At 45.0% G+C, this 23,478-nt stretch overlaps 1 protein-coding gene across 2 annotated transcripts in view; it reads right to left on the minus strand.

The window, feature by feature from the left end:
- Positions 1–23,478, minus strand: part of RPS6KB1 (ribosomal protein S6 kinase B1) — a 39,415-nt gene that overhangs the window by 2,050 nt on the left and 13,887 nt on the right. Inside the window, exons 5-14 of one of the 2 annotated variants that reach the window (XM_039349998.1) lie at positions 23,204–23,351; positions 21,078–21,135; positions 19,426–19,526; positions 16,921–17,011; positions 13,673–13,763; positions 11,333–11,440; positions 6,995–7,057; positions 6,018–6,095; positions 3,903–4,010; positions 457–569 (exon numbers count right to left, since the gene is read on the minus strand). In XM_039349998.1, the coding sequence (XP_039205932.1) occupies positions 457–569; positions 3,903–4,010; positions 6,018–6,095; positions 6,995–7,057; positions 11,333–11,440; positions 13,673–13,763; positions 16,921–17,011; positions 19,426–19,526; positions 21,078–21,135; positions 23,204–23,351 (959 nt within the window). Of the gene's footprint in view, positions 1–456; positions 570–3,902; positions 4,011–6,017; positions 6,096–6,993; positions 7,058–11,332; positions 11,441–13,668; positions 13,764–16,920; positions 17,012–19,425; positions 19,527–21,077; positions 21,136–23,203; positions 23,352–23,478 lie in introns of those variants that run through there. The other variant, XR_005557501.1, reaches the window with a different exon arrangement.

Raw genomic sequence — 23,478 nt, forward strand, 5'->3', positions numbered from 1 at the left:
TTCGGCTGCAGAAGAAGCGGGCTGGTGAGGCAAGTGTCAACCCATGAGAGGCCTGGCTGCAATGGTAAGCTCCACCCCCTACTCCCGCTTGATTTTCTAGGCCTGCGCCTCGCCCCCCAAAGTAGGGCTTATTATCGGGGTAGGTCTTACTTTCAGGGGAACACGGTTTGTGTAACTTAACGGCGAGGCCAGCGATTCAGAAGTTCTGCGCTTACTTGCATGCCCCCATTTTCTAACCTAGAGATCCCGAGGGCCGTCCCCTGCCAAGAATGCCCTTCTACCCTCTACGGACTTATTGCCATTTTATGACAGAGAGGATTGTAGGGAATCCTGTTTGCAAATCTTGGGATGAAAACCCGACATTCCAATACGCAACCAAGATTCCGAAGCTTTTATGAGGAGCACACACATGCGACCACACACACAAAACACCCAGCAATGAGAAGGGGCAAATACCTGATGGGGGTCCGAGGACTGCCAATGAATCGGCGAGGTGACCGAATTTTTGGTTCAAAGGAAAACTTCTCTTTTACGCTTTCAAGTACGGATGGAGCCACATACGTGAAACCCTGCAAGGGGGGGGGGAGAGAGAAACCAGGGTGGCCAGCGACCATCCCCACAATATTAATGAGGGGACTGCATTGTGACGAAACCAAAACAAGCCGTGAATGAACCAACCCCATCAACTTTGCAGTGAGAACCAACATACAGGTGTGAGCACCCAAGATTGCCCAGCTCAGGCTGATACGTTGGGCCAGCTCTGGAGAGGACGCTTCTTCCCTGCCAGTTGCCTTCGGACTTCCCTTATACCCAAACCACTGTCAATGCTGCAAATACTGTATATTCTTGCTTTGACAATATGCAAAACTGTCTGGTATTTACTGGGTTAATACATAGCGTAGAGGGGGGGGCGGGTAAAAAGCCCGGGGAAAGAAAGAGGAAGTAAACTTTTGACCTTCACACTAATTGGATAATATGACTTGTGACTGCAAGATAAGGGAGGGGTTTAGCAAGAAAAGTTTGATGCCGGCAAGAGGAAGTCAGATTCTGGCATCAAAACGTCCATGATGGATATTTAAAGTATCTAGTTTTGCAGAAATGGCAAAAATTTCTGCTTATTTAAAGGATCATACACAAGAAAGATATATTATTGTATGGAGAAGATGGATAGATTATATTCAGAAAAAGTATGGAATTAAAAGTTTCATTTATTTTATGAATGAATATTAAATATTATAGAGAATTGTTTTATAGGTTATGGAGTTAAAGGTTAATTATGACAATTTTTTTTCTTTTCTTCTTTTCTTTTTTATTATTATAAATTTTGTTATTATTAACCCTGTATTCTGCTCTGGGAAGTGAAGGGAGGGGGGTTGGGGGTGGGAGGGAGGATAAGGGGGGGGGGTAAAGGTAGTATAGACAATGGTTGCTTATGAATTTATTTTACTTTATAATTTTATTGTATTTTTATAATGTTTGTATGTTAAAAAATAAAAATTTTCAATAATAATAATAAAAAAAACGTCCATGATGGTGACCGGCAATTTGTAGCTCTGTAATAAAGACTTTAGGAAACATGCCTGAAAGTTCTTTGAAGTGCTTCATTAGTCGGAACCCCGACAACCACACTACAGAAAAATATATTTAAAAGATATATATAGCATCCACTTATTAGCTTGGAAACTGGAATCCAGATCACTGTCTCTTTTCCAAGACCTGCCATTTGGTCTCTCCAGGTGCAAAGAGTGCACTTTCCCACTGAGCTGTCACTTGTTCCCACCATCTGTGAAACAAAACCTTGTATCCTTACTGTCTTTACCAGGGTAGCAATAGCAACAGCCCTTAAGACTTATATACCGCTCCATGGCGCTTTTTACAGCCCTCTCTAAGCGGGTTGCAGAGTCAGCATATTTGCCCGAACAATCCAGGTCCTCATTTTACCGACCTCAAAAGGACGGAAGGCTGAGTCAACCTTGTGCCAGTCAGGATCAAACTTCCCGGCAGTGGGTAGAATCTGCCTGCAATACCGCATTTTAACCACTGTGCCACCATGGGAAGGAAGGAAGGAAAGAAGGAAGGAAGGAAGGAAGGAAGGAAGGAAGGAAGGAAGGAAGGAAGGAAGGAAGGAAGGAAGGAAGGAAGGAGAAAAGGGGGAGGGAGAGAAAGAAGGAGGGAAGGTAGAATAACAATAGTACTTATTTATGTAAGTACTTATATATACTTATTTATATACCGCTTCACAGTGCTTCATAGCCCTCTCTAAGCAGTTTACAGAGTCAGCCTATTTGCCCTGAACAATCTGGGTCCTCATTTTACCGATCTCGAAAGGATGGAAGGCCGAGTCAACCTTGACCTGGTGAGAATTGAACCCCTGGCAGTCAGCAAAATTAGCCTGCAGTACTGCATTCTAGCCACTGCGCCACCACGGCTCCTAGTAGTAGTAGCAGGCAGTCCTCAACCTATGACTATTTGTTTGGCAACCATTTGAAATTACAATGGTGCTGAAAAATGGACTGGCTTTGCCTGAAGGTAAACCCGTTGCAGGGCCTTGGGATCAGGTGACTAAAATTGAAGTGCTTGGCGTCCGTACTGCAACTCCACCCACCCACCCATCTCTTCTCCCATTTATGTCGGCGAGTGCCACCGTGCAGGGCAGCCAAAAGCGCATGGATTGGAGGAGGAGGAGATAGGCAGATGAGGAGAACTGCAGTACCCCTGGGGGTCTTAAGCCCTGCTGGGCCAACTAAGGCTTCCAGAGTGGCTTTGTCTGCACTGCAGTGTCCTTCCAACTCACATGCGGCCTGCATCAGATTCCAGGGCCTGCACCAGATTCCAGGGCCTCCCCTTGGGACTCCTTCGGCTTAACAGACTCTCAATTAACCATGGCAACTGGGAATGTCAGACAGTAGTCACTTAGCAATGGAATCATGTGACATTTCCCTGTACAACAGATGTGTCCAACCTGCAGCCCAAGGATGGCATGTGGTCCTGAACAGCTACTAGTGTGGCCTTACAACAGAGGGAAAGGGAGGAGCAAGGAAATGTGCATGCTGGCACGCGCATGGCGGCAGTGCTAGCATCTGCACACTTGCGCAAGCAGGTCACATGCAAGTGGGCCTCTAGCGCACATGCACCAACAGGCTGCTAGCACCCGCGTGATCCTGACAGCAGCGCTAGCGCTCCCATGCATGCAGAAACAGGTGCCCACATGGCAGTGCTAGCGTGAGTGGGGGAGTGCACGCACATGCACGCGCTCACCAGCCATTCCCGCGGCCCAGAGGTTGGAGACCCCCTGCCTTACAAGATTGTAAAAATAAGATAAAATACTCTAAACAATTTCGCTTCACTCAACGCAGCCAAGACAGCCTGCTTTACAACCTAATTGCTCTGCAAATGGAAATTTCAGTCTGAATTGGGGCCGCAAGTCAAGGACTACCCAAGCAGGGACTTAACAGTTTTCACATTCATCCTTCCATAAATCCAGGGCTGGCAGCAAGCAGCAGCAAGGACATGAAGAGCGAGGAACCCGAGGTAGGTGAAAAAGTAGATGAATAATCTCGCTTCCTTTGCACACAGAGAGAACGTTGGAGAATGTGAACCAGGGAGCAATCAGACCTGGTTGCTTTGGGTGTGTCAGGATTCATCCTCCAATGGCCCAAGGGTGCTTTTTCCAAAAGTCAACTAGACTTGGGTTTTTGTTTTCCCCCCCTTGAAAACATTTCACTTCTCATCCCAGAAATTTCTTCAGTTTGAAAAAGAATCTTCTTGGATGAAAAGCGAAACATTTTTAAGGGGGGGGGAACCCCTCAAGAAAGTCCAGTTTGGAGAAAAAGCCCCTTTGGGACAACCATGACCTGAAGAATGGAGAATCTCCGCAGATATCCCTCCACAAGGTTACTTACCAAGAAAACTTGGTTGGCACTTTCGCTGAGGGTCGAGTCGTCCGGGCTATCGACGGGAGTCTGACGTGTAAATTTTGCATCAAATTGGCTCACGTCTTCTTCGGATTGCTTTGCAAAAAAAACAAAAGTTGAGGAAGGTTTTTGTTTTTGTTTTAAAATAGTTTTAACAGATAAGCACAACAGCCTTAGTGGAAGACAAAGCTTCTGGACGGAGGGAGCGTTGCGTAGATGTACCACCTGGAAGCCTGCTGGAGTGCTGCTCCTGCCCCATTGGAGGATCTTGTTTTGGACGACTAGGCTGAAAAACGAAGGCAAGGGGAAGGGGGGGGAGGGAGTCACGGATCAAAGAAAAGGAGAATTGAGGAGAGATGCCTTCAAAGGCAAGACGCCAAAGGAGTCTCCCCTCCCAAGCACCACCACCAATTGTGGGAAGTCAGAGCCTCCCAGAGAAGGAAATATTAAAAGGGCAGAAAAATGTATTTTTCCTCAAAAGGATTTTTAAGAGCAGAAACCAACCCAGCCCCCAAGTCTTTCTCTTTGCCCCAAGTAGGAACTATGTGGCTGCAACTCCAGAGTTCCTAGCTAAGAGGACAGAAGAATTCAGCAGGTTGCAATTCCAACACACCTGGAAAATGCCACGATGAAGACAACTGTACAGGCAGTCCTTGACTTACGACCACAATGGAGCCCCAAATTTCTGCGGCTAAGTGAGACCGTTGTTAAGTGTTTTGCTCCATTTGACAAACTTTCTCGCCACAAATTGTTAAGTGCGTCACCGCAGTTGTTACGTTCATCACGTGTTTCTCAGCTGAATCTGGCTTCCCCATTGATTTTGACGGTCAGAAGGTCGCAAAAGGGGATCACGTGTCGTAAGTAGGAGTCAGTTGCCAAGCAGCCAAATTTTGAGCATGTGACTATAGGGACGCTGCAGCGGTCGTAAGTGTGAGAAACGATTGTAATTTTTTTCAGGGCCATTCAAACTATCACTAAATGGACAGTCGTAAGTCGAGGACTATCTGTACTGGCCAGATGCTTCTCTGAGCTCCAGTTTATGGAAATGGCTCAATTCTCCATTTTGTAACCCAATGGTTTATGGCAGGGATGGCGAACCTTTTAGAGACCGAGTGCCCAAACTGCAACCCCAAAACCCACTTATTTATCGCTGGGTGCCAGGTGAGCGTGGCCCACTGGGTGGGTGTGGTTGTGGTCATGGCAGACTGGGTGGGTGTGGCCAAGGTGGGTGTGGTCACCTCGATGTTGTTCGTGGGCAGGGACACCTGTGGGAGCCGGGCAGGGTTGGGGGAGATCCAGGGGGTCTCTGGTGGGTAGGACAGTGGGCAGGAGGCTCGTCCTGCGGGGTGAGGGGAGGCGAGGCAGGGCGGGGGTGCCATTGTCACAGTGCAAGGCAAGGTAGGGGCCAGGGCGGCTGCTGCCTGACACCATCGGCCCCCGCACACAGAGGCCAGCGAGTGCATGGGGGCCGACAGTGTCCGTCAGCAGCCACAGCCTGCCGGGCCCTCGACCGGCACACTCTGGGGCTCCGCAGCCTGCCCCCAGCAGTTCAGAGAAGCCACCTCTGAGCTGGACGGACGGCCAACAGCTGAGGAGGCGATGCAGTGGGTCGTGCCCGGGAAAAGGAGAGCATGTCAGGCCAGGAGGGATGAGAGGGAGGGAAACCAGATATGCTGGGATGCCACGTGGGACCTCGGCGAGTTAGCAGGTGGCTGGTTGAAGAGGGACAATTGCCATCTCCGGGGCATGGTCCATGTGCCCACAGAGAGGGCTCTGAGTGCCACCTCTGGCCCGCGTGCCATAGGTTCGCCACCACTGGTTTATGGCAAGCCCAGTCTTTGGGTAGCAGCAACGAATTTTTGCCTTCCTCTGAAGTGCAACAGCCACCTTAAAATTGGGGGATGGATTTGAGCCCAAATTTAAAACTGAGGAAGACTCAAGAGGTGAACTCCCTTGCGAAGGAAGTGGGACACAGCTCTGAATATTGGAAAGACAGGGCCATAAAACTTGCCTGGGTTGCGAATGGCGCACCCTGATCCCCCAAATTTGACTTATCTGGCTGGTTGTGCCTCAAGATCACAAGCATGTATCCAAATGACATACCAATAAGGGTTTAAAAGGTGGCTCCACCTTCCGAGCTAGCAGTTCTTCCCAACTGATGTGTCTGAAGAAGGGATGACCCTTAAAAACAACAACAACAACAACAAAACAGGGGTTATTAATCAGTGCCCAATCAAAGAGAGCAGAACATGCCAAATGACCGGTGCTTGGTTTTGACCAGAATATAAACAGAAACACACAAGTCTACAGCGCTCCTTCAGAAGAGGAAATGGAAGAGACAGCGTCAAATAAAAACCGGGCAAAGCTATAGTTGTTCTGTTAGATGAACTAAGGCAATGTCTCTTAACCTCAACAACCCCTTTCAGATATGTGGACTTCAACTCCCAGAATTCCCCAACCAGCCATACTGGCTGAGGAATTCTGGGAGTTGAAGTCCACAATCTGAAAGGGGTTGCCGAAGTTGAGAGATATTAATCTAAGACAGGGGTCTTCAAACTTGGCCCTTTTATGACTTGTGGACTTCAACTCCCAGAATTCCTCAGCCAGGCACCTGAGGAATTCTGGGAGATGAAGTCCACAAGACCCCTGACCTAAGATATTGCTTCAAAATTGCTTTTTTAGGACAGAGGTGATCGGACAGCGATGTTGAACTTATGACACAATTGTCAAAAGGTGACATGCCATGACGTTTTAGTTGACACGCTAGTGTTCACCAACACATTTGACATTTGTACCCAGACTAGTTGGCATCCTTTCCACCCCCTCCCCAACCATTCCCCTTGTCCAAGAAAAGGCAAGAGAGTAGAGCAAACGGCTCCATGGCTTCCCAATTTTCAAAAATTTTTATATCAGTTTGAGTTGCAAAGCAGACTGACTTTACACCTCCCCGAAAGTGTACTCAAACCCCTTGCTTAAATCCAAGACATTCAAGATCATGAAGCAAACCTTTTATGAAAATTATCTTACTGGTCAGAGGAGAAGGGAGGACATTTTCCCACAAAAATCACAAAATGGCATACCTGAACTTCTCCAGTGTCTCCAGGACCCGCTCCTAGACGTGAGGCAGCATTTCTCTTTAGCAGCTGAAGAGAGGAAAGAGATGCTTAAAACCAAATGAACTTTCTTTTAGAAAAAAAAGTTATTTTATAGCTGTCAGATCTGCCCCAACTTGGTCCTTTAAGCAAAAAAGACCCTCGACGCCAGGTGTTGTGAAAGGTAGACTTTACTAAAGGCCAACTGGATTACAGTACTGCATCCAGTTTTGGTCACCACGATGTAGAAAAGAGGTTGAGATTCTAGAAAGAGTGCAGAGAAGAGCAACAGAGATGATCAGGGGAACTGGAGGCTAAAACATATAAGGAACGGTTTATCCCTTGATTTATAATCGCCATCGAGCCCATTTCAGTCGCTAAGCAAGACAGTTGTTAGGTGAGTTTTGCCTCATTTTACCTTTCTTGCCACAGGTGCTAAGTGAATCACGGTTGTTAAATGGATCTGGCTCCCCCCCATTGACTTTGTTTGTCAGAAGGTCGCAAAAGGGGATCACATGATCCCGGGACACTCAAATCATCTTCAATACGGGCCAGTTGCCAAGCAACCAAATTTTGATCACGTGACCACGGGGATGCTGCAAAGGTCATCAGTGTGAAAACCGGTCACAAGTCGCTTTTTTTTCAGTGCTATGGTAACTTTGAACGGTCACTAAATAAATGGTTGTTCAGGACAACCTGTATATAAATCCGGGGAGGCCTCAAAAGCTGTAAGAAAGCAGAATGAGAATTCATCGAGGCAACGTAGCTGGCAGGCTGAGTGGCTACAGGTAGCTTTCAATTCACAATCATAAAGGAGCTTGTGGAACGGCTGCTGGAATTGGGTGTGTCTAGTTTAACGAAGAGAAGGACAAGGGGGGACATGATAGCAGTGCTCCAGTATCTCAGGGGCTGCCCCAAAGAAGAGGGAGTCAAGCTGTTCTCCAAAGCACCTGAAGGCAGGGCAAGAAGCAACAGATGGAAACTAACCAAAGAGAAAAGCAACCTAGAACCAAGGAGAAACTTCCTTTCAGTGAGAACAATGAATCAGTGGAACCACCTGCCTCCAGAAGTTGTGAATGCTCCAACACTGGAAGTTTTTAAGAATAGATTGGACAACCATGTCTAAAATGTTATAGGGTTTCTTGCTTGAGCAGAGGGTTGGACTAGAATATTATTATTAGTAGTAGTAGCAGTAGTAATAGTAGTAGTAGTAGTAATATAGCAAAGCGAGAACTGAGGTTTGCATGCCAAAATTTCCCAGTTAAATTTTTTCCCTTGCCCCCTTCCCACTGTCGTTGTTTCACTGTCCAATCATATTCTAATACATTAGAGATTAGATTAGTTTAGATAATCTTTATTGTCATTTTTTCCCCTGTGGGCACAACAGCACATATTAAAAATGAAATTCTGTTGCTTGCTCTCCAAGTGTACATATACATAACACACATTAAAACGTACTATATACAACATATGCATAGACCTACTCCCTTACATATAAGTAACACATAAATACTAATCACTGTCCATCTTGAATACGTAGCGGAAGGAGGAAGCTTGAGAGTTCACAAGGTTGATACTGTATGGAACAAAACTGTGACTGAATCTGGATGTTTTGCTTCGGATACCACAGAGCCTCCTCCCAGAAGGGAACAAGGAAAACACAGAATGTTTTGGGGGACGCTCTCTTCAATTGTAGGATGGGCAGTGGGGATCTGCATCCCTTTCCCAGCTGTCTGACCTGGAAGTTGTTTCTGTAGAATAGCAGTTCTCAACCTGTGGGTCGGGACCCCATTTGGGGTCGAACGACCATTTCACGGGGTTCGCCAAACAACGCAGTCCGCCATTTTTTCCCCCTTTTCCTTAGCTGTGCCTTTTATTCTATTGGCTTTTGAAAGCCAACAGAATAGACTCTCTTGAATAGAGTCTAATTCTATTGGCTTTCAAAAGCCAATAGGAATTGTCCAGGCTGTCTCTGCCCTGCTGAGCACACCAAAAGCCCCATTCTGCAAACGGTGCTGCGAGCTGTCTGGAAGTTTCCACCCCTCCCTGCTGAGCAACTACTAAAAATATAAGTAAAAGAGGGCCAGGGGTGGGAGGTGGGAGGCCGGCGGGCGCAGGGAGGGTTGCTGGTGTGCGTGGGGCCCGGCGGGTGCCTTACCTCCCTTGGGCTGGGCCAGCTAGTGGCCCAGCCGGTGGTCGGCCTGCGCCGTCTCTGCCGCTTGCCAGCTACGCCTCGGCCGGCACAGGGGGCGGCACCACACATGCGTGGTGCTCCCGGGCAGGGAAAGTCCTCGACTTACGACCGGTTGGGTAGTCCTCGACTTACAACAGTTGGGCAGTCCTTGACTTATGACCGGTTGGGGGGTCGCGGCATTAAAAAGGCTGAGAACCACTGCTATAGAAGGTATGATGAGTTGGTAGCCTTCCCCCCTCCCTACCAGCTCCCTCCCCTCAAAGTGCCTGCTGGTCTGGCAGTTGATGAATGAATGCAAGGCGCAGGTGAGGAGATGGTGGTTCTGACAACAGCCTTATTGTTAACAATAAAACTGGCAAACCTGTCTCCAATTTGAAAGGTAGGGGTGATAGGGGAATTGCAGCTAGAGAGAGTCCTCAAGTTACAACCACAACTGAGATCAGATTTTTCCGTTGCTAAGCAAGGTGGTCAAAGTGAGTCACCTCCAACTTTATGACTTTTTAAATCCCAGTTGTTAAGGGAATCATTTTAGTTGTTAAGTGAATCGTGTGGTTGTTAAGCAAATCTGGCTTCTCCCACTGACTTTCCTTGCCGGAAGCTGCCTGGGAATGTTGCAAATGGTGATCACATGAAGCCGGGATGGTGCAACTATTGTAAATACACACTAGTTGCCAAACAGCTGAATATTATAATAATAATAATAATAATAATAATAATAATAATAATAATAATAATAATAATAATAATAATAATAATAATAATAATAATAATAAAAAATGATAAAGTTAAACTGCTCTGGGACTTCAGAATTCAAACAGACAAGCACCTGCAACACAACACCCCAGACTTAACAACTGTCGATAAGAAAGACAAAAGAGTCTGGGAGTTGGACTTGGCAGCAGAATAGACGAGAAAGAACTGGAGAAGATAACAAAATACAAAGACCTACAAATAGAAATAGAAAGACTGTGGCAAAGGCAAGCAAGGGTAATACCAATAGTAATAGGCACCTTGGGTGCAATCCCAAAACAACTGGAGCACCACTTGAACACCATCATCGGCATTGACAAATTCACCATTAGTCAATTGCAAAAGGCGGCCTGCTTCCATCCTGTGACGATATCTGTAATACCATCAAACATCCACATCTGCCTATCCCAGGTTCTTGGGAAGAACTTGATGGGTAAACAAAAATGCCGAATCCAATCTAAACATCTGGCTGACTGTGCGATGATCAATAATAATAACAACAACAATAGAGTTGGAAGGGACCTTGGAGGTCATCTAGTCCAGCCCCCTGCTCAGGCAGGAAACCCTATACCATTTCAGACAAATGGCTGTCCAGTCTCTTCTTAAAAACTTCCAGTGAAGTTTTGATCCTTTGAGCACAAGGATGTTGCAATGGTCATAAGAGGAGGACCAGTCATAAGTCACTTTTTTCTGTGCCATTGTAACTTGGGCTGCTAAATGAATGGATGTAGGTTGAGGATTATTATACTGAAACATTCTGGACAAATGTCCACCTGACTCAGCAAATAATTTCCAGGTTTGTATTTACCAAGATCACCAACTGTGATATGAACAAATGCTAGAGACATTTTGTTTTTATTTTTTTAAAGGCTTAATGAAAATTTAGTAGTTATTAATTGGGAAGACACTTTTTGCTTACCATTCAGATCCAAGAACAAGTCAGGTGAAATAACTTTTGGTTCACTCCAAACTCATGCAGATAGTTCTCGACCTACAACCATTCATTTAGCGACCGTTCAAAGTTACAATGGCACGGGAAAAAAGTGACTTACAACCGTTTTTCACACTTACGACCCTTTCCGCATCCCCGTGGTCACATGATCAATATTTGTCACCTTCCCAGACAGCTTCTGACAAGCAAAGTCAATGCGGGAAGCCAGGTTGGCGTTAACAATTGCAGTGATTCACTTAACAACCATGGCCAAAAAGGCCGTAAAATCGCGCACTACTCATTTGACGGCCGTATTGCTTAACCAACAGAAAATTTGGCCTCAATTCTGGTCGTACGCCAAGGACTGAGCTACAGAAAAGTTGAAATTTGAAAAACAGCCCTGAATTTATACTTGAGCCCATCTCTGGGATGATCCCAGTAAGAGTCTCACCTTTTTAAGCAGATCTCTGGCTTCTTGTGTGAGGTAGGGAGGCAAGTTCAGTTTACACTTGAGGATCTTGTCAATCGTTTTCTTCCGGTTCTCCCCAGTAAAAGGGGGCTGAAAAAGGGAGAGGAGGAAGGAGAAGCCGTGAAAAAAATGCACCACGTTAATGTAATGTCCACCACGTAATGTGACGTCCACAAAATTCTGCTTGTACTTCCTGGCTTTTACACAGGCCTGTAAAAAATGTTTTCCAAGCCTGGCTATTATAAAGTGGGTTTGATCTACAACCCTGGCTGTCTAAGACAGTGGTTCTCAACCTTTTTAATGCCGCGACCCCCCCAACCGGTCGTAAGTCGAGGACTACTCAACTGGTACAGGACCATTTGCAGAATGGGACTTTTGGCGGGCTCAGCAGGGCAGAGACAGCCTGGACAATTCCTATTGGCTTTTGAAAGCCAATAGAATTAGACTCTATTCAAGAGAGTCTATTCTATTGGCTTTCAAAAGCCAATAGAATAAAAGGGAGTAGCACAGCTAAGGAAAAGGGGGAAAAAATTGCGGACTGCGTTGTTTGGCGACCCCTGTGAAATGGTCGTTCGACCCCAAATGGGGTCCCGACCCACAGGTTGAGAACCACTGGTCTAAGAAGTCAAAATAGCATGGACGAGTGTCTCTTCAATCCGTGGTGGCGAACCTATGGCACGGGTGCCACAGGTGGCACGCAGAGCCATCTCTCTGTGGGCACGCACACCATCACCCCAATCCTACGTCTTCAGCTGAATTTTATAAAGCTTTTCACTTTAGGCCTCCACCACCGTATGCAAAAAAAAAAGTTCAATCAATCAATCAATCAATTTCAACTTCTCGCGGGGGGGAAAAAAAGATCTCGCAAAGTTGGAATTGATTGATTGAACTTTTTAGTCCCACCCAGTCTGCTGTTCCCACCACAGCCACGCCCACCCAATGGGCCACACCCACCCGGCACCCAATAATACATAAGTGGGTTTTGGGTTGCGGTTTGGGCACTCGGTCTCTAAGAGATTTGCCATCACTGTCCTAGGTGTTTTTTTTTTTTTTTTCAAAAGATAACTGGACTTTCATTTTTCCTTGAAGACGTTTTGCTTCTCCTCCAAGAAGCTTCATCGGTTCTGGCAGGATGGAGGGGGGAGATGGAAGGCTTAGTTCTGCCCATCCTTTCAGAAGTAAGCTTTCCATCTCCCCCACCCTCCTCCCAGAACCGATGAAGCTTCTTGGAGGAGAAGCGAAATATATCGTCAAGGAAAAACAAAGAAAGAAAGTCCGGTGTGCCTTTTGAGAAAGCACCTTTTGAGACAACCGTGACTTGGATGACTTGAGACTCTCCACAGACAGGGATGTGTGTGATCACATGAGACCTGGCAGAGATTTGATCACAGTCACAACCGTTATCTTGACTTTTGGATAGTCACACACCCTGGACACCCTGTCTACAACGTCGGCAGTAAGTGCGTAAGGAATCGGTATTATTCCTGGACTGTAAACCCAACAGGAAAAGCACTGAGGTTCAGGGATTCAGTTTCCAAGCTTGCTGCAAACCCAAAGTTCGTATGATTTGGGTGAGAAATTCAGCCCAGCCAGTGGAAGGGAATTTCCCTCCCAAAAAAACTGTTGCGTACAGCTGTTAAGTATTGTGAATCAACGTAAATGGAAACTGGCATGTCATTCCAAGAAGCAGAAATACAGATAATCCTTGATTTATAATTGGCTATTTAACAACCACTTGAAGCTATGATTGATTTAAAAAAGAGCTACATATAATCTGTCCTCAAAGTTACAATTGTGGTCCTCCCCCCGTCACATGACTGCATTTCAGGCGCCAGGGAACCAGCTCGCATTTATGACTGGTTGCAGCATCCCAGGGAGTGTGACTGTGATTTTTTTTGCCAGTTTCTGGCAAAACACAAAAAACCCTCTGGCTGTATGGATGAATGAATTCCCCTAAAGACCATGTGATTTGTTTACTGATCACAGTGACTCACTTTACTGTCATCGTAAAAATAGCCTTAAAAATAGAATTCGGTCATGTGGTGCCTCGACTTACGACACAACTTAAAATCATCATTACAGACTCCACTGTGGTTGTAAGTCAAGGACTATTATACAGGGCAGGTTCACAATCATTTTTCTGAATAAACCAGAATATAAATGAGATTTTTTTTTTTCATAAACAGAAAAATCTAACCACACATGCTTAGCAACAGGCAAGTTAAAACCACATGGCAAATTCTTTAAAGGCATGAAACATGTTCCAAAACACAAACAAAATAAAATAAAAATAAAACATGCAGCTTGTAAGTGTGCACCTACTGCTCCAGTCAGCATGTCATACATTAATGCCCCCAAACTCCACCAGTCCACAGCACGGTTGTGCCCACTCCTCATCAAAATTTCAGGGGCCCTAAAAAGACATCACATGCAAATAGCAAGGATCAGCACGACAGATCACAGCATCAGAACAGGTAATGTTTACAATTAAAAAATCCTGCGGAGAGCACCTACAGCCACTGAGTTTCAGTTAACAGTCTGCGGTGAATAACCATTACTCCAGGTGACTAGCTTGGCCAACTCGCTATACGTAGAATTATGAGTAGTGACAGCTTCTTGTAAAACATGGGCTGGTTGCATCACACGGAGGCCATGCCCCCCCCCCAGCTCCAGCAATGCAAAACAAGATGTGATACGTTGCAACACATCACCTGTCACGGCGAGTTTGACACCTGTGTTGTAAAACATCAAGCTGAGCTGCCAAGAGTGTGAAAAGTAAGTGCCTGAACTTTAAAAAACGGAGGCAAAGGTATAGGATAGGCAGCACCTGGCTCAACAGTGCTGCCTGCGAGAGGGATCTAGGTCTCCTGGTGGACCATCACTTGAGCCAGCAGTGTGCTTTACCTGCCCCAAAAAACCAATGCAATCCTTGGCTGCATCGACAGAGGGATGGTGTCAAGATCACGAGAAGTGATTTAATGCACTAGTGAGGCCACATTTGGGATACTGGGCCCAGTTCTGGTCACCACAATATAAAAAAGATGCCAAGGCTCCTAGAAAGAGTGCAGAGAAGAGCAACAAAGATGATAAGGGGGTCTGGAGGCTAAATCCTATGATGAACAATTAGTGGGAGTTAGGTATGTCTAGCTCAGGGGTCTTCAAACTTGCCCCTTTTATGACTTGTGGACTTCAACTTGTGGACTTCAACTCCCAGAATTCCTCAGTCAGGCACGCATGCCTGGCTGAGGAATTCTGGGAGTTGAAGTCCACAAGTCATAAAAGGGCCGAGTTTGAAGACCCCTGGGCTAGCCTATCAAAGAAAAGGATTGGGGGACATGATAACTGTCTTCCACTACTTTAGGGGCTCTCACAGAGAAGAGGGGATTGACTTATTGTCCAAAGCACCTGAGGGCAGGACAGGAAGCAATGGGTGGAAGTTTGCCAGAGGGAGATCCAACCTGGAAATGAGGAGGAATTTGCTGACAGTGAGAACAATTAATCAGTGGAATAGCTTCCTCCTTCAGAAACTGAACTGTATCGTAACTCCCCTTTTCCAGTTGTAACTCTGAACGATCGCTAAGCTGCCAGTTGTAAGCCCGAGGACCACTTGTAGTAAAATGTACTATATCTCTTTCAATTGATAGCATGTGAAAACCTTGACACTTATTGTGACGCTGATGTAATCTCAGTGGTACGTGCAGGGTGACCCTTGTCTTCCAAAATTCAGGAGGCCAATTGAGAAACATGCTTCCAGACCTTACAGCTCAAGACATCTTATCAAAACCAGCGTCTTCTCAAAGCATTAAACAGTGTGACTCCAGTAATTAGAATTTTAAGTCCTATTTCAAGCCCACCCTTTGATGTGGAAAGGCACTAAGTGACACTGTGAATCCATTCTACCTCACAGGATTGTTGTTGAGGAGGAAAATTAAAGGAGTGAGTGCTTAAGATACCCCATCACTTATCTCCCATCTCGCCGGGATAGGGAGTGGAGTAATTTGGGAGTGGGAGAGGGCTGGGGGGCTCAGAGCATGTGAGCCCAAGCCTACACTAGGCCTCCAAGGGAGGGACCTTGGAGGGTCATCTAGTCCAGTGGTTCTTAACCTGGGCGATATTGCCCCCCAGGGGGTGATTTCATTTTTCAGGGGGGCAATGGAACAAAAAGGGGCAACACGGGGGTGAAGGAATGAAAAGGGGGCGATATGGGGGCAATGGAGCGAGAAGTTTTGGGGACACTTTTGAGACTTTTTCGTACAGTGAATGGCTGTATATCTGTCGTACAAAAACATCAGATCGCTCGCTATTAGTGGATTGAATTGTGTTTTCAAATGTTCCTCCAGCTAGCTTCAGTACAGAACGCCGTACATATGTGAAGACGCATCGCTTATCTCATGAGGGTTGCGCAGCAGCCTCTACCCATACAGTGGCACGCCATTGGCCAGAATATGGGAGATATGGGAAAAAGACTGGAAATAAATTATTTGCATCGATATGTCCTGATGACAATTAAAAAAAAAAAAAAGTGTTTGCATAAATTGAAGAATTATTTCCTATGTTGTGATTGAGAGGTTATGTTGGGGGAAGGGGGCGATGACAACTTCCTCATTGGCTCAAGGGGGCGATTCGTTCAAAAAGGTTAAGAACCACTGATCTAGTCCAACCCCCTGCTTACGCAGGAAATTCTATACCATTTCAGACAAATGGCTGTCCAGTCTCTTCTTAAAAACTTCCAGTGTTGGAGCATTCACCGCTTCTGGAGGCAGGTTGTTCCACTGGTTAATTGTCCTCACTGTCAGGAAGTTTCTCCTTAGTTCTAGGTTGGTTCTCTCCTTGATTAGTTTCCATCTATTGCTTCTTCTTCTGACTTCAGGGACTTTGGAGAATAAGTCAATCCCCACTTTTGTGGTAGCCTCAGAAGTTCTGGAAGACTGCTACCATGTCCCCCCTCGTCCTTCTTTTCATTAAAATAGACATACCCAATTCCTTGTATGTTTTAACCTCCAGTCTCCTGTTTAATGATTACTGGGAATGGGGGAGTCCTTAGGTTTGGCAATTCACTCAATGACCATCGTGACCTGCGACAAGTAATGGACAGGCTCCATTACTATTGTAAGTCAAGGACTACCTGTATGGTGTATGCTGCCTTGATCTTGATACAAATCCAGAAGCTAAATAAAAAATAATAAAGGATCCTATTGGGACGTTTAAAAAGTCTTTTTTTGAGACAAAATACAACATTTAGATTAAATTGACAAGAGTCCTGCTTGCTAAAGAATCAGTTTCATCAGCCTGGTCTCCTCATATTTGGCGAGATCATTTTGACTGGAGGTTACAGTAATTTAGGTCCAACACATGTAAATGGAGAGAAATCTTTTCATCTTCTCAAGAAATGCTGGTGTGTGTGTGTGTGTGTGTGTGTGTGTGTGTGTGTGTGTGTGTGTCCCCTCTCCTAATTTAAACTGGAAACATTCATGGGTTGCCCTGAAGAAGGTTAATCTAAAGAGGGAAAAATAAATACTTCTCTTCGACCACCATTATTAACACTTTTCTGTCTTGTCAGCTGGACTCACATGTATTCTATTGTTCCACAGAACGTATGTGTGACTGTTCCATCATGAATGGATTCTTTACACAGTCCAAAATCTGTCAGTTTAACGTGACCTGGGGGGGAAAAACAAAAGGAAATAAAAAAGGAAGTGAGGGGAGAGAACCACAGAAAGCTAATATAAAATTAAAATACCACACTGGTAGACCTCGACTTACAACCAAATGTTGAGCCCAACGTTTCCGTTTCTAAGCAAGGCAGCGGTTAATGAATCGTGCCCCATTTTATGACCTTTTTGCCACAGCTGTTAAGTGAATCACTGCAACTATTAAGTGAATCATGGGGTCGTTAAGCGAATCTGGCTTCCCCCATTGATTCTCTTTGTCAGAAGCCGGCTGGGAAAGTTGCAAAGCTGCAACCGTTATAAAATACAGGCCAGTTGCCAGGAACCCAAATTTTGATGACATGACAACTGGGGATGCTGCAATGGTCGTAAGTGTGAAAAATGGTCGTAAGTCACTTTTGTCATGGTTTCAATAGAGGAGACCAGTAAAAACAGAACTCTAAGGCAAGAGGTGTCCTTAAAGAACCTATTTATTGGCTACAAAGTATCTGGCATGATCAAAAGTGAAACCAAGACTGAAGTTCCCTCCCAAAGGTTATAAAGTTACAAAGTTGGGACTTCCCATCCCCAATAACATGTCACTAATCACGTTCCCCAATAAACTACTTTGGGCATAAGCGCAACCCACCAAAAGACCAGCAGCAATGACCTTGGCTCCCACAGGACAATGTATTGTTTTGTCTGACCTTAAAAGCACTCATCCCCCCACTTCCAGCTATGGCAACTGAAAACGAAGTTGCAGCATTGACAACTTTATTCGGTGCCGTAGTAACTTCGAAGGGTTGCTAAACGAAGAGTTGCAATTCAAGAACCACACATTTTTGACTGGTACGTAACACACACACACAAAACTCAATGACTGGGAAATTGGCTGGCCTACTAAACCGACAAGAGGTGAAGCCAAGCACGTATCTCAAGAAGTTATCTTCAAAATAGGGACTACCCCTTAAAAGACCCGCTACTAGCGGCCAGACCAGGGGGGTGGGGAACCTTGGCTCTTTTATGACTTGTGGACTTCAGCTCCCAGAATTCCTGAGTCAGCATGGCTCAGCATGGAAACCTCTCCCTTTCTCCTCAGCATGGCTGGCTCAGGAATTCTGGGAGTTGAAGTCCACAAGTCCTAAAAAAGCCAAGGTTGCCCACCCCTGGGCCAGACTCTTGAATCTTCCTTCCCTTCCTGCTTCTTTTAGGCAGCTACAAGAAGATAGTCCTCGACTTACACTGGTAATAGAGACTGCCCATTATGGTGGCAAGTCACGACGGTTGTGAAATGAGGCGCCCATGTGACCAGCTCACTTAACCAACTGATGCCGCTTTCTCTGTTGCAGTTGTTAAATGACCATGTGGGTTATTAAGCAAAGCACAGGGTAGCTCAGGGATGGGAGGAGATAGAAAACAGGCCCAAAGCCTGGGGGACTTAGCAGCGTAGGAACGAGAGCTGAGGAGGGACCTCTATGGTCGGTTGTAAGGGTGGACAGATTGCAATGTGCCCCAAATTTTGTTCCTGAGACTAGCGAGAGGGCTGCAATGGCTCTAACTTCAGGCAGGGATTTGAAGTGCTTTTTGCAATTTTGAACAGTCAATGGACAAACAGTTGTTAAATTAAGGACTACTGGTAATGGGAGATGTCAGCATCTCATCTCATCGATGCCAACTTGAGAAAAGGCCAAGAGAGCTTTCAAAAACCCAGTCGTCAAAATTCACCAGACACGTCCACAAGGATTCAAAATCAAAGTGTGCATTCAGGCAGTAATCTAGTCTCTACACCAGTGGTTCTCAACCTTTTTAATGCCGCGACCCTCAACCGGTCGTAAGTCGAGGACTACTCAACTGGTGTAGCACCATTTGCAGAATGGGACTTTTGGCAGGCTCAGCAGGGCAGAGACAGCCTGGACAATTCTTATTGGCTTTTGAAAGCCAATAGAATTAGACTCTATTCAAGAGAGTCTATTCTATTGGCTTTCAAAAGCCAATAGAATAAAAGGGAGTAGCACAGCTAAGGAAAAGGGGGGAAAAAATGGCGGACTGCGTTGTTTGGCGACCCCCGTGAAATAGTCGTTCGACCCCACATGGGGTCCCGACCCACAGGTTGAGAACCACTGCTCTACACAGATAGTGGGACATTTGTCCTTACACCAACGGTCTTCAGCCTTGGCAACCTTTTAAGACTTGTGGACTTCATTTCCCACAATTCCCCAGCCGCTGTGGCTGGCTGGGGACTTCTAAAAGTTGAAGTCCACAAGTTGCCAAGATTGGAGACCCCTGCCTCATACACCGTCTAGAAATGCTAAAAACTGCAATCACGGCAGATCTGTTGACTATCGGGTGGGGAAATCTACCGAATCACAACCAGATTCCAAGAACACTGAAAAAAGTTGGTAACAATGAAATAATTGTCTTTCTAACCTTGGTGATTCAGCATGATGTTTTCTGGCTTTAAGTCACGGTAGATGATTCCTTTCTGATGCAGGTGTCCCAAAGCCATCGAAATTTCAGCCAAGTAGAAACTACAATGCAAAAAAAAAAAAAAAAAATGATTAGGAAAGAATCCTGGGTGGCTATGCAGTTTTTAAGTTTTAATCAAGTCAATCAATCTCAATCAGCAACCCTATAAATCTGTATCTATATAAATAAAAATGTAAATGTTCGTTTGTTCAAAATCTTAAATCTCCGAAAGTTCTTCACCGATTGTTTTGAAATTTTGACACAACGTTGCATTTAAATACACGCATGTTTCTTTATACCTATATTATATAGATGTCACACCTGTGACAGGTAAAAACATGCTTTTTTGAAAAACAGGTAAAAACATTTTTTGAAAAAAGCGCCATCTGTAATCTCTATATCTGCACACACCATGGAACAACAAAAAATATTGTATACCCACAATCATTGTGAAATTAAACATATTACAAACGTGCGCTTTCTCTTTTCTTTCTTGAGCCACAGCAACGCGTGGCTGGGTACAGCTAGTTGGATTAATGAATATATATATATATATATATATATATATATATATATATATATATATATATATATATAAAAACACATCACTGCAAAACTTCAGATGTGGCACTTGACAAGAAGACTCAGCTTCCAAGTTTTATAGTTATTTCTTTGGCTTAGTTTTATCCTCACTCACTATTGCAGCTCCTAGAGTGCTGGGTTTCCCCCATCTCTACTCTGGAGGCAATAGCCTCAGAGGAAAAACAGTAACCATAATTTCAGTTGTGAATTGACTGAGATAAATCAGAATAACAACTAATGGAAGGGATTCTGTTATGAACTGAGATAAGGAAAATCTTGGTTACCTAAAGCCTGAAAATTATAAATATTAATGGTTAAATTGGAATATTGATGGGAAATTAAAAATTGGGAAAAAATTAATAACAGGATATGGATTGTTTATGAAGATTGAATGTAAAAAATAATTAAGATACATATAAGCTAAAAATTCATTGATAAATGTAATAATGATGTTTTTACTGGGTTGATACAATAAGAACTGTATTAGCTTAAATACGAGACAGTAAATGTTAAGGGGAAATATTTGATGTTGTAACTTGAAATTTGTACTAAAGATTTTGTTATCGAACTATGGATTAACCCAGCCACCACGTTGCTTTTTAAATACTTAAATGTAAAATTGAAAATAAAATATTATAAAAAAAATCTGTCAGCATCTGCCTTTAGCAAGTTTCTGTACAGAGGTTTGTTTCAACAGGAGCTATTTTAGGTCCACTGTGGCTTCATGGCTATATTTAGTGGTATTTATATAACTATCTAAATGAAACACAGTGCTTACATTTACGTTCATATTGTGACATATCATAAGACCAGCCTTCAGGCACCCACAGGCCTATTCGGTTTCCAACTCCCCAAATGCTGTGGCCCAAACAACCTTCTCTTTGAAGTATGGGAAATGAAAACGCAGCTCAGCAGGAACTCAGCTGTGATATGCCTCCCCAATCTTCTCCCACAACGGACTTCGTACGCTCTTCACTCGGCTCTTGCCTTAGTCTACCCTGCTGGAGCTGAAGAAACATTCGGTCACTTACCAAGCAGTGTCTTCCATAAATATCCCCTCTCGTTCCAACTGCATGAAGAGTTCTCCTCCTGAAAATCAAAGCGTGAGAAAAGCACAGTAAAATTTTGACCCCGTCGCTAGGAAAGTTAGCATGGGACAGACGCCACAAGATAAGAGGGGCGCAGAGGGCTGCACGGCAGAAAGCTAGCCGCCCTATTTCCAAGTCCATGGGGCGGTCTGGATAACTTGTCCTTTTGTTTAGATCAGAGGTTCTCAACCTGTGGGTCGGGACCCCATTTGGGGTCGAACGACCATTTCACGGGGGTCGCCAAACAACGCAGTCCGCCATTTTTTCCCCCTTTTCCTTAGCTGTGCTACTCCCTTTTATTCTATTGGCTTTTGAAAGCCAATAGAAGAGACTCTCTTGAATAGAGTCTAAGTCTATTGGCTTTCAAAAGCCAATAGGAATGGTCCAGGCTGTCTCTGCCCTGCTGAGCCCGCCAAAAGTCCCATTCTGCAAACGGTGCTGCACCAGTTGAGTAGTCCTCGACTTACGACCGGTTGAGTAGTCCTCGACTTACGACCGGTTGGGGTCGCGGCATTAAAAAGGTTGAGAACCACTGGTTTAGAGGGGGGGTGTCAAACTTGCAATGTCATGTGACGTGTCGCGACGTATCACAACTTTTTTTCCATTGCTGGCAATGGGGTGGGTGTGGTTTCACCACGACGCATCCGGCTCGCGGGCCGGCAGTTTGACACCCCTGGTTTAGAGAATTGACCACACTCAGGATGGATTCACAAACTGCCTTATCATTTATTTATTTGCAAATTTATTGGCCACTCTTACTTCAGGGTAACCCTGGCTTACAGTCATTAAAGATAAAAACTGTACAAAAAAAAGACATAAACAAGACAGTAAACAAAGCCCAATATTGCAGCCTAATTAAAAGATGGCTAATTGGCAGAAGGTCAGTATGGTTGGAGCTGAATCTCATTCTGGAGGGCAGGTGTGATGGCAGAGAAGATCCTTCTCCTGGATCCCGTCAGCCGGAATACTGAGGCCAACGGGGCCAGCGGAATGCCTCCTTTTGCCAGCAAGGGTGGGTGGGCAATCCCAGTGAGATGAGACAGTCCCTCAAGTAGCCTGGACCCATGCCATGAATGGACATTGGGTCCACTGGACAGCTGGGTACAGTAATTGTGGCTTTCCCAGAAACGCAACCTTCCTGATAGAGACCATTTCTGAAAGGGGGAAATTGTTAGGTGGGAAACGCCAGGTCCACACCTGAAGGTCCAATTAGACTGCTGTATTGCTAACTATGCCGATGCACAGGATTCTTCTCAACCAAGGGTTAACACCTGCTTGGTGATAAGGGTCAACAGCATTCAGGGGGGTGGAGGGGAAAGGTTGGACTTAGTCTGCTTGTGACTATGTAGGGATTCTAGGCTGATCCCTCTTTTGACTACTCCCCCAGGTTCTGCCACTCTTTCTCCTATAGCAGTTTGGGAAAAACTAATGTAAAGATATGCTTCTTTCAAGGAACTTCTTTGGGAAAAAAAATGAGTACAATTCTGAACCACAGTGAATCATCCCCCTTTCCTTCTCCTGCCATGTATTAGATTTACAAAAGAAGATACAGGTAGTCCTCGCCTTACCACCATTCACTTAGCGGCCACTCAAAGTTACGACAGTTACCCAGAGCTACTCACGGCCCAGATTTGAATTTTCGACAGCAGGCTCCTCCCAATGTCACGATTACATTTTGGGTGCTCAGCAACCAGACCATATTTACAGAATTTACAGAATATTGATGTTTTTGGCTGAAAATCAGAAGTAAACACAGATTTCTGGGGGAAAAACATCCCGATTTATGTTTTTCCCCCAGAAATCTGTGTTTACTTCTGATTTTCAGCCAAAAACATCAATTGCAGACAACTGATTTGCTTAACGACCACCACGAAAGAGGTCGCAAAATGGAGCACGGTGACAACCAGCACAATTCAACAAACTGTAATTCCGGGCTCAATTCTGGTTGTAAATGGAGGACTGCTTATATTTCTAAAAATATAGAGGAGTTTTATGAGGGAGCAATGAAATTGATCCCACGCTGTCGGTGAGCTCAAAAATCCACATTTTGATTCTCAGCTCAGACTTACCACTGAGATACTCGAGGATGAGGTAGAGTTTTCCACCGGTCTGAAAGGCATAAATCAAGTCGACGATAAATGGATGCTTGACCTCCTCCAAGATATTCCGCTCGGCTTTGGTGTGAGCGGTGTCTTTTGCGTTCCTCACAATCATCGCCTAAAGAAGACAAAACAATCATAGTATCTGCATTCTAAAAAAATATGTAGAGGGAGTTGGTAGAATCTGGGAGTGGAGTTAAAAGAGGGATCAGCCTAGAATCCCTATGTAGCCACGAGCGAACTAA

The sequence above is a fragment of the Crotalus tigris genome, unplaced genomic scaffold (assembly GCF_016545835.1).
Source record: "Crotalus tigris isolate CLP2741 ecotype Arizona unplaced genomic scaffold, ASM1654583v1 scf7180000018306.2785112, whole genome shotgun sequence".
Taxonomy (NCBI): domain Eukaryota; kingdom Metazoa; phylum Chordata; class Lepidosauria; order Squamata; family Viperidae; genus Crotalus; species Crotalus tigris.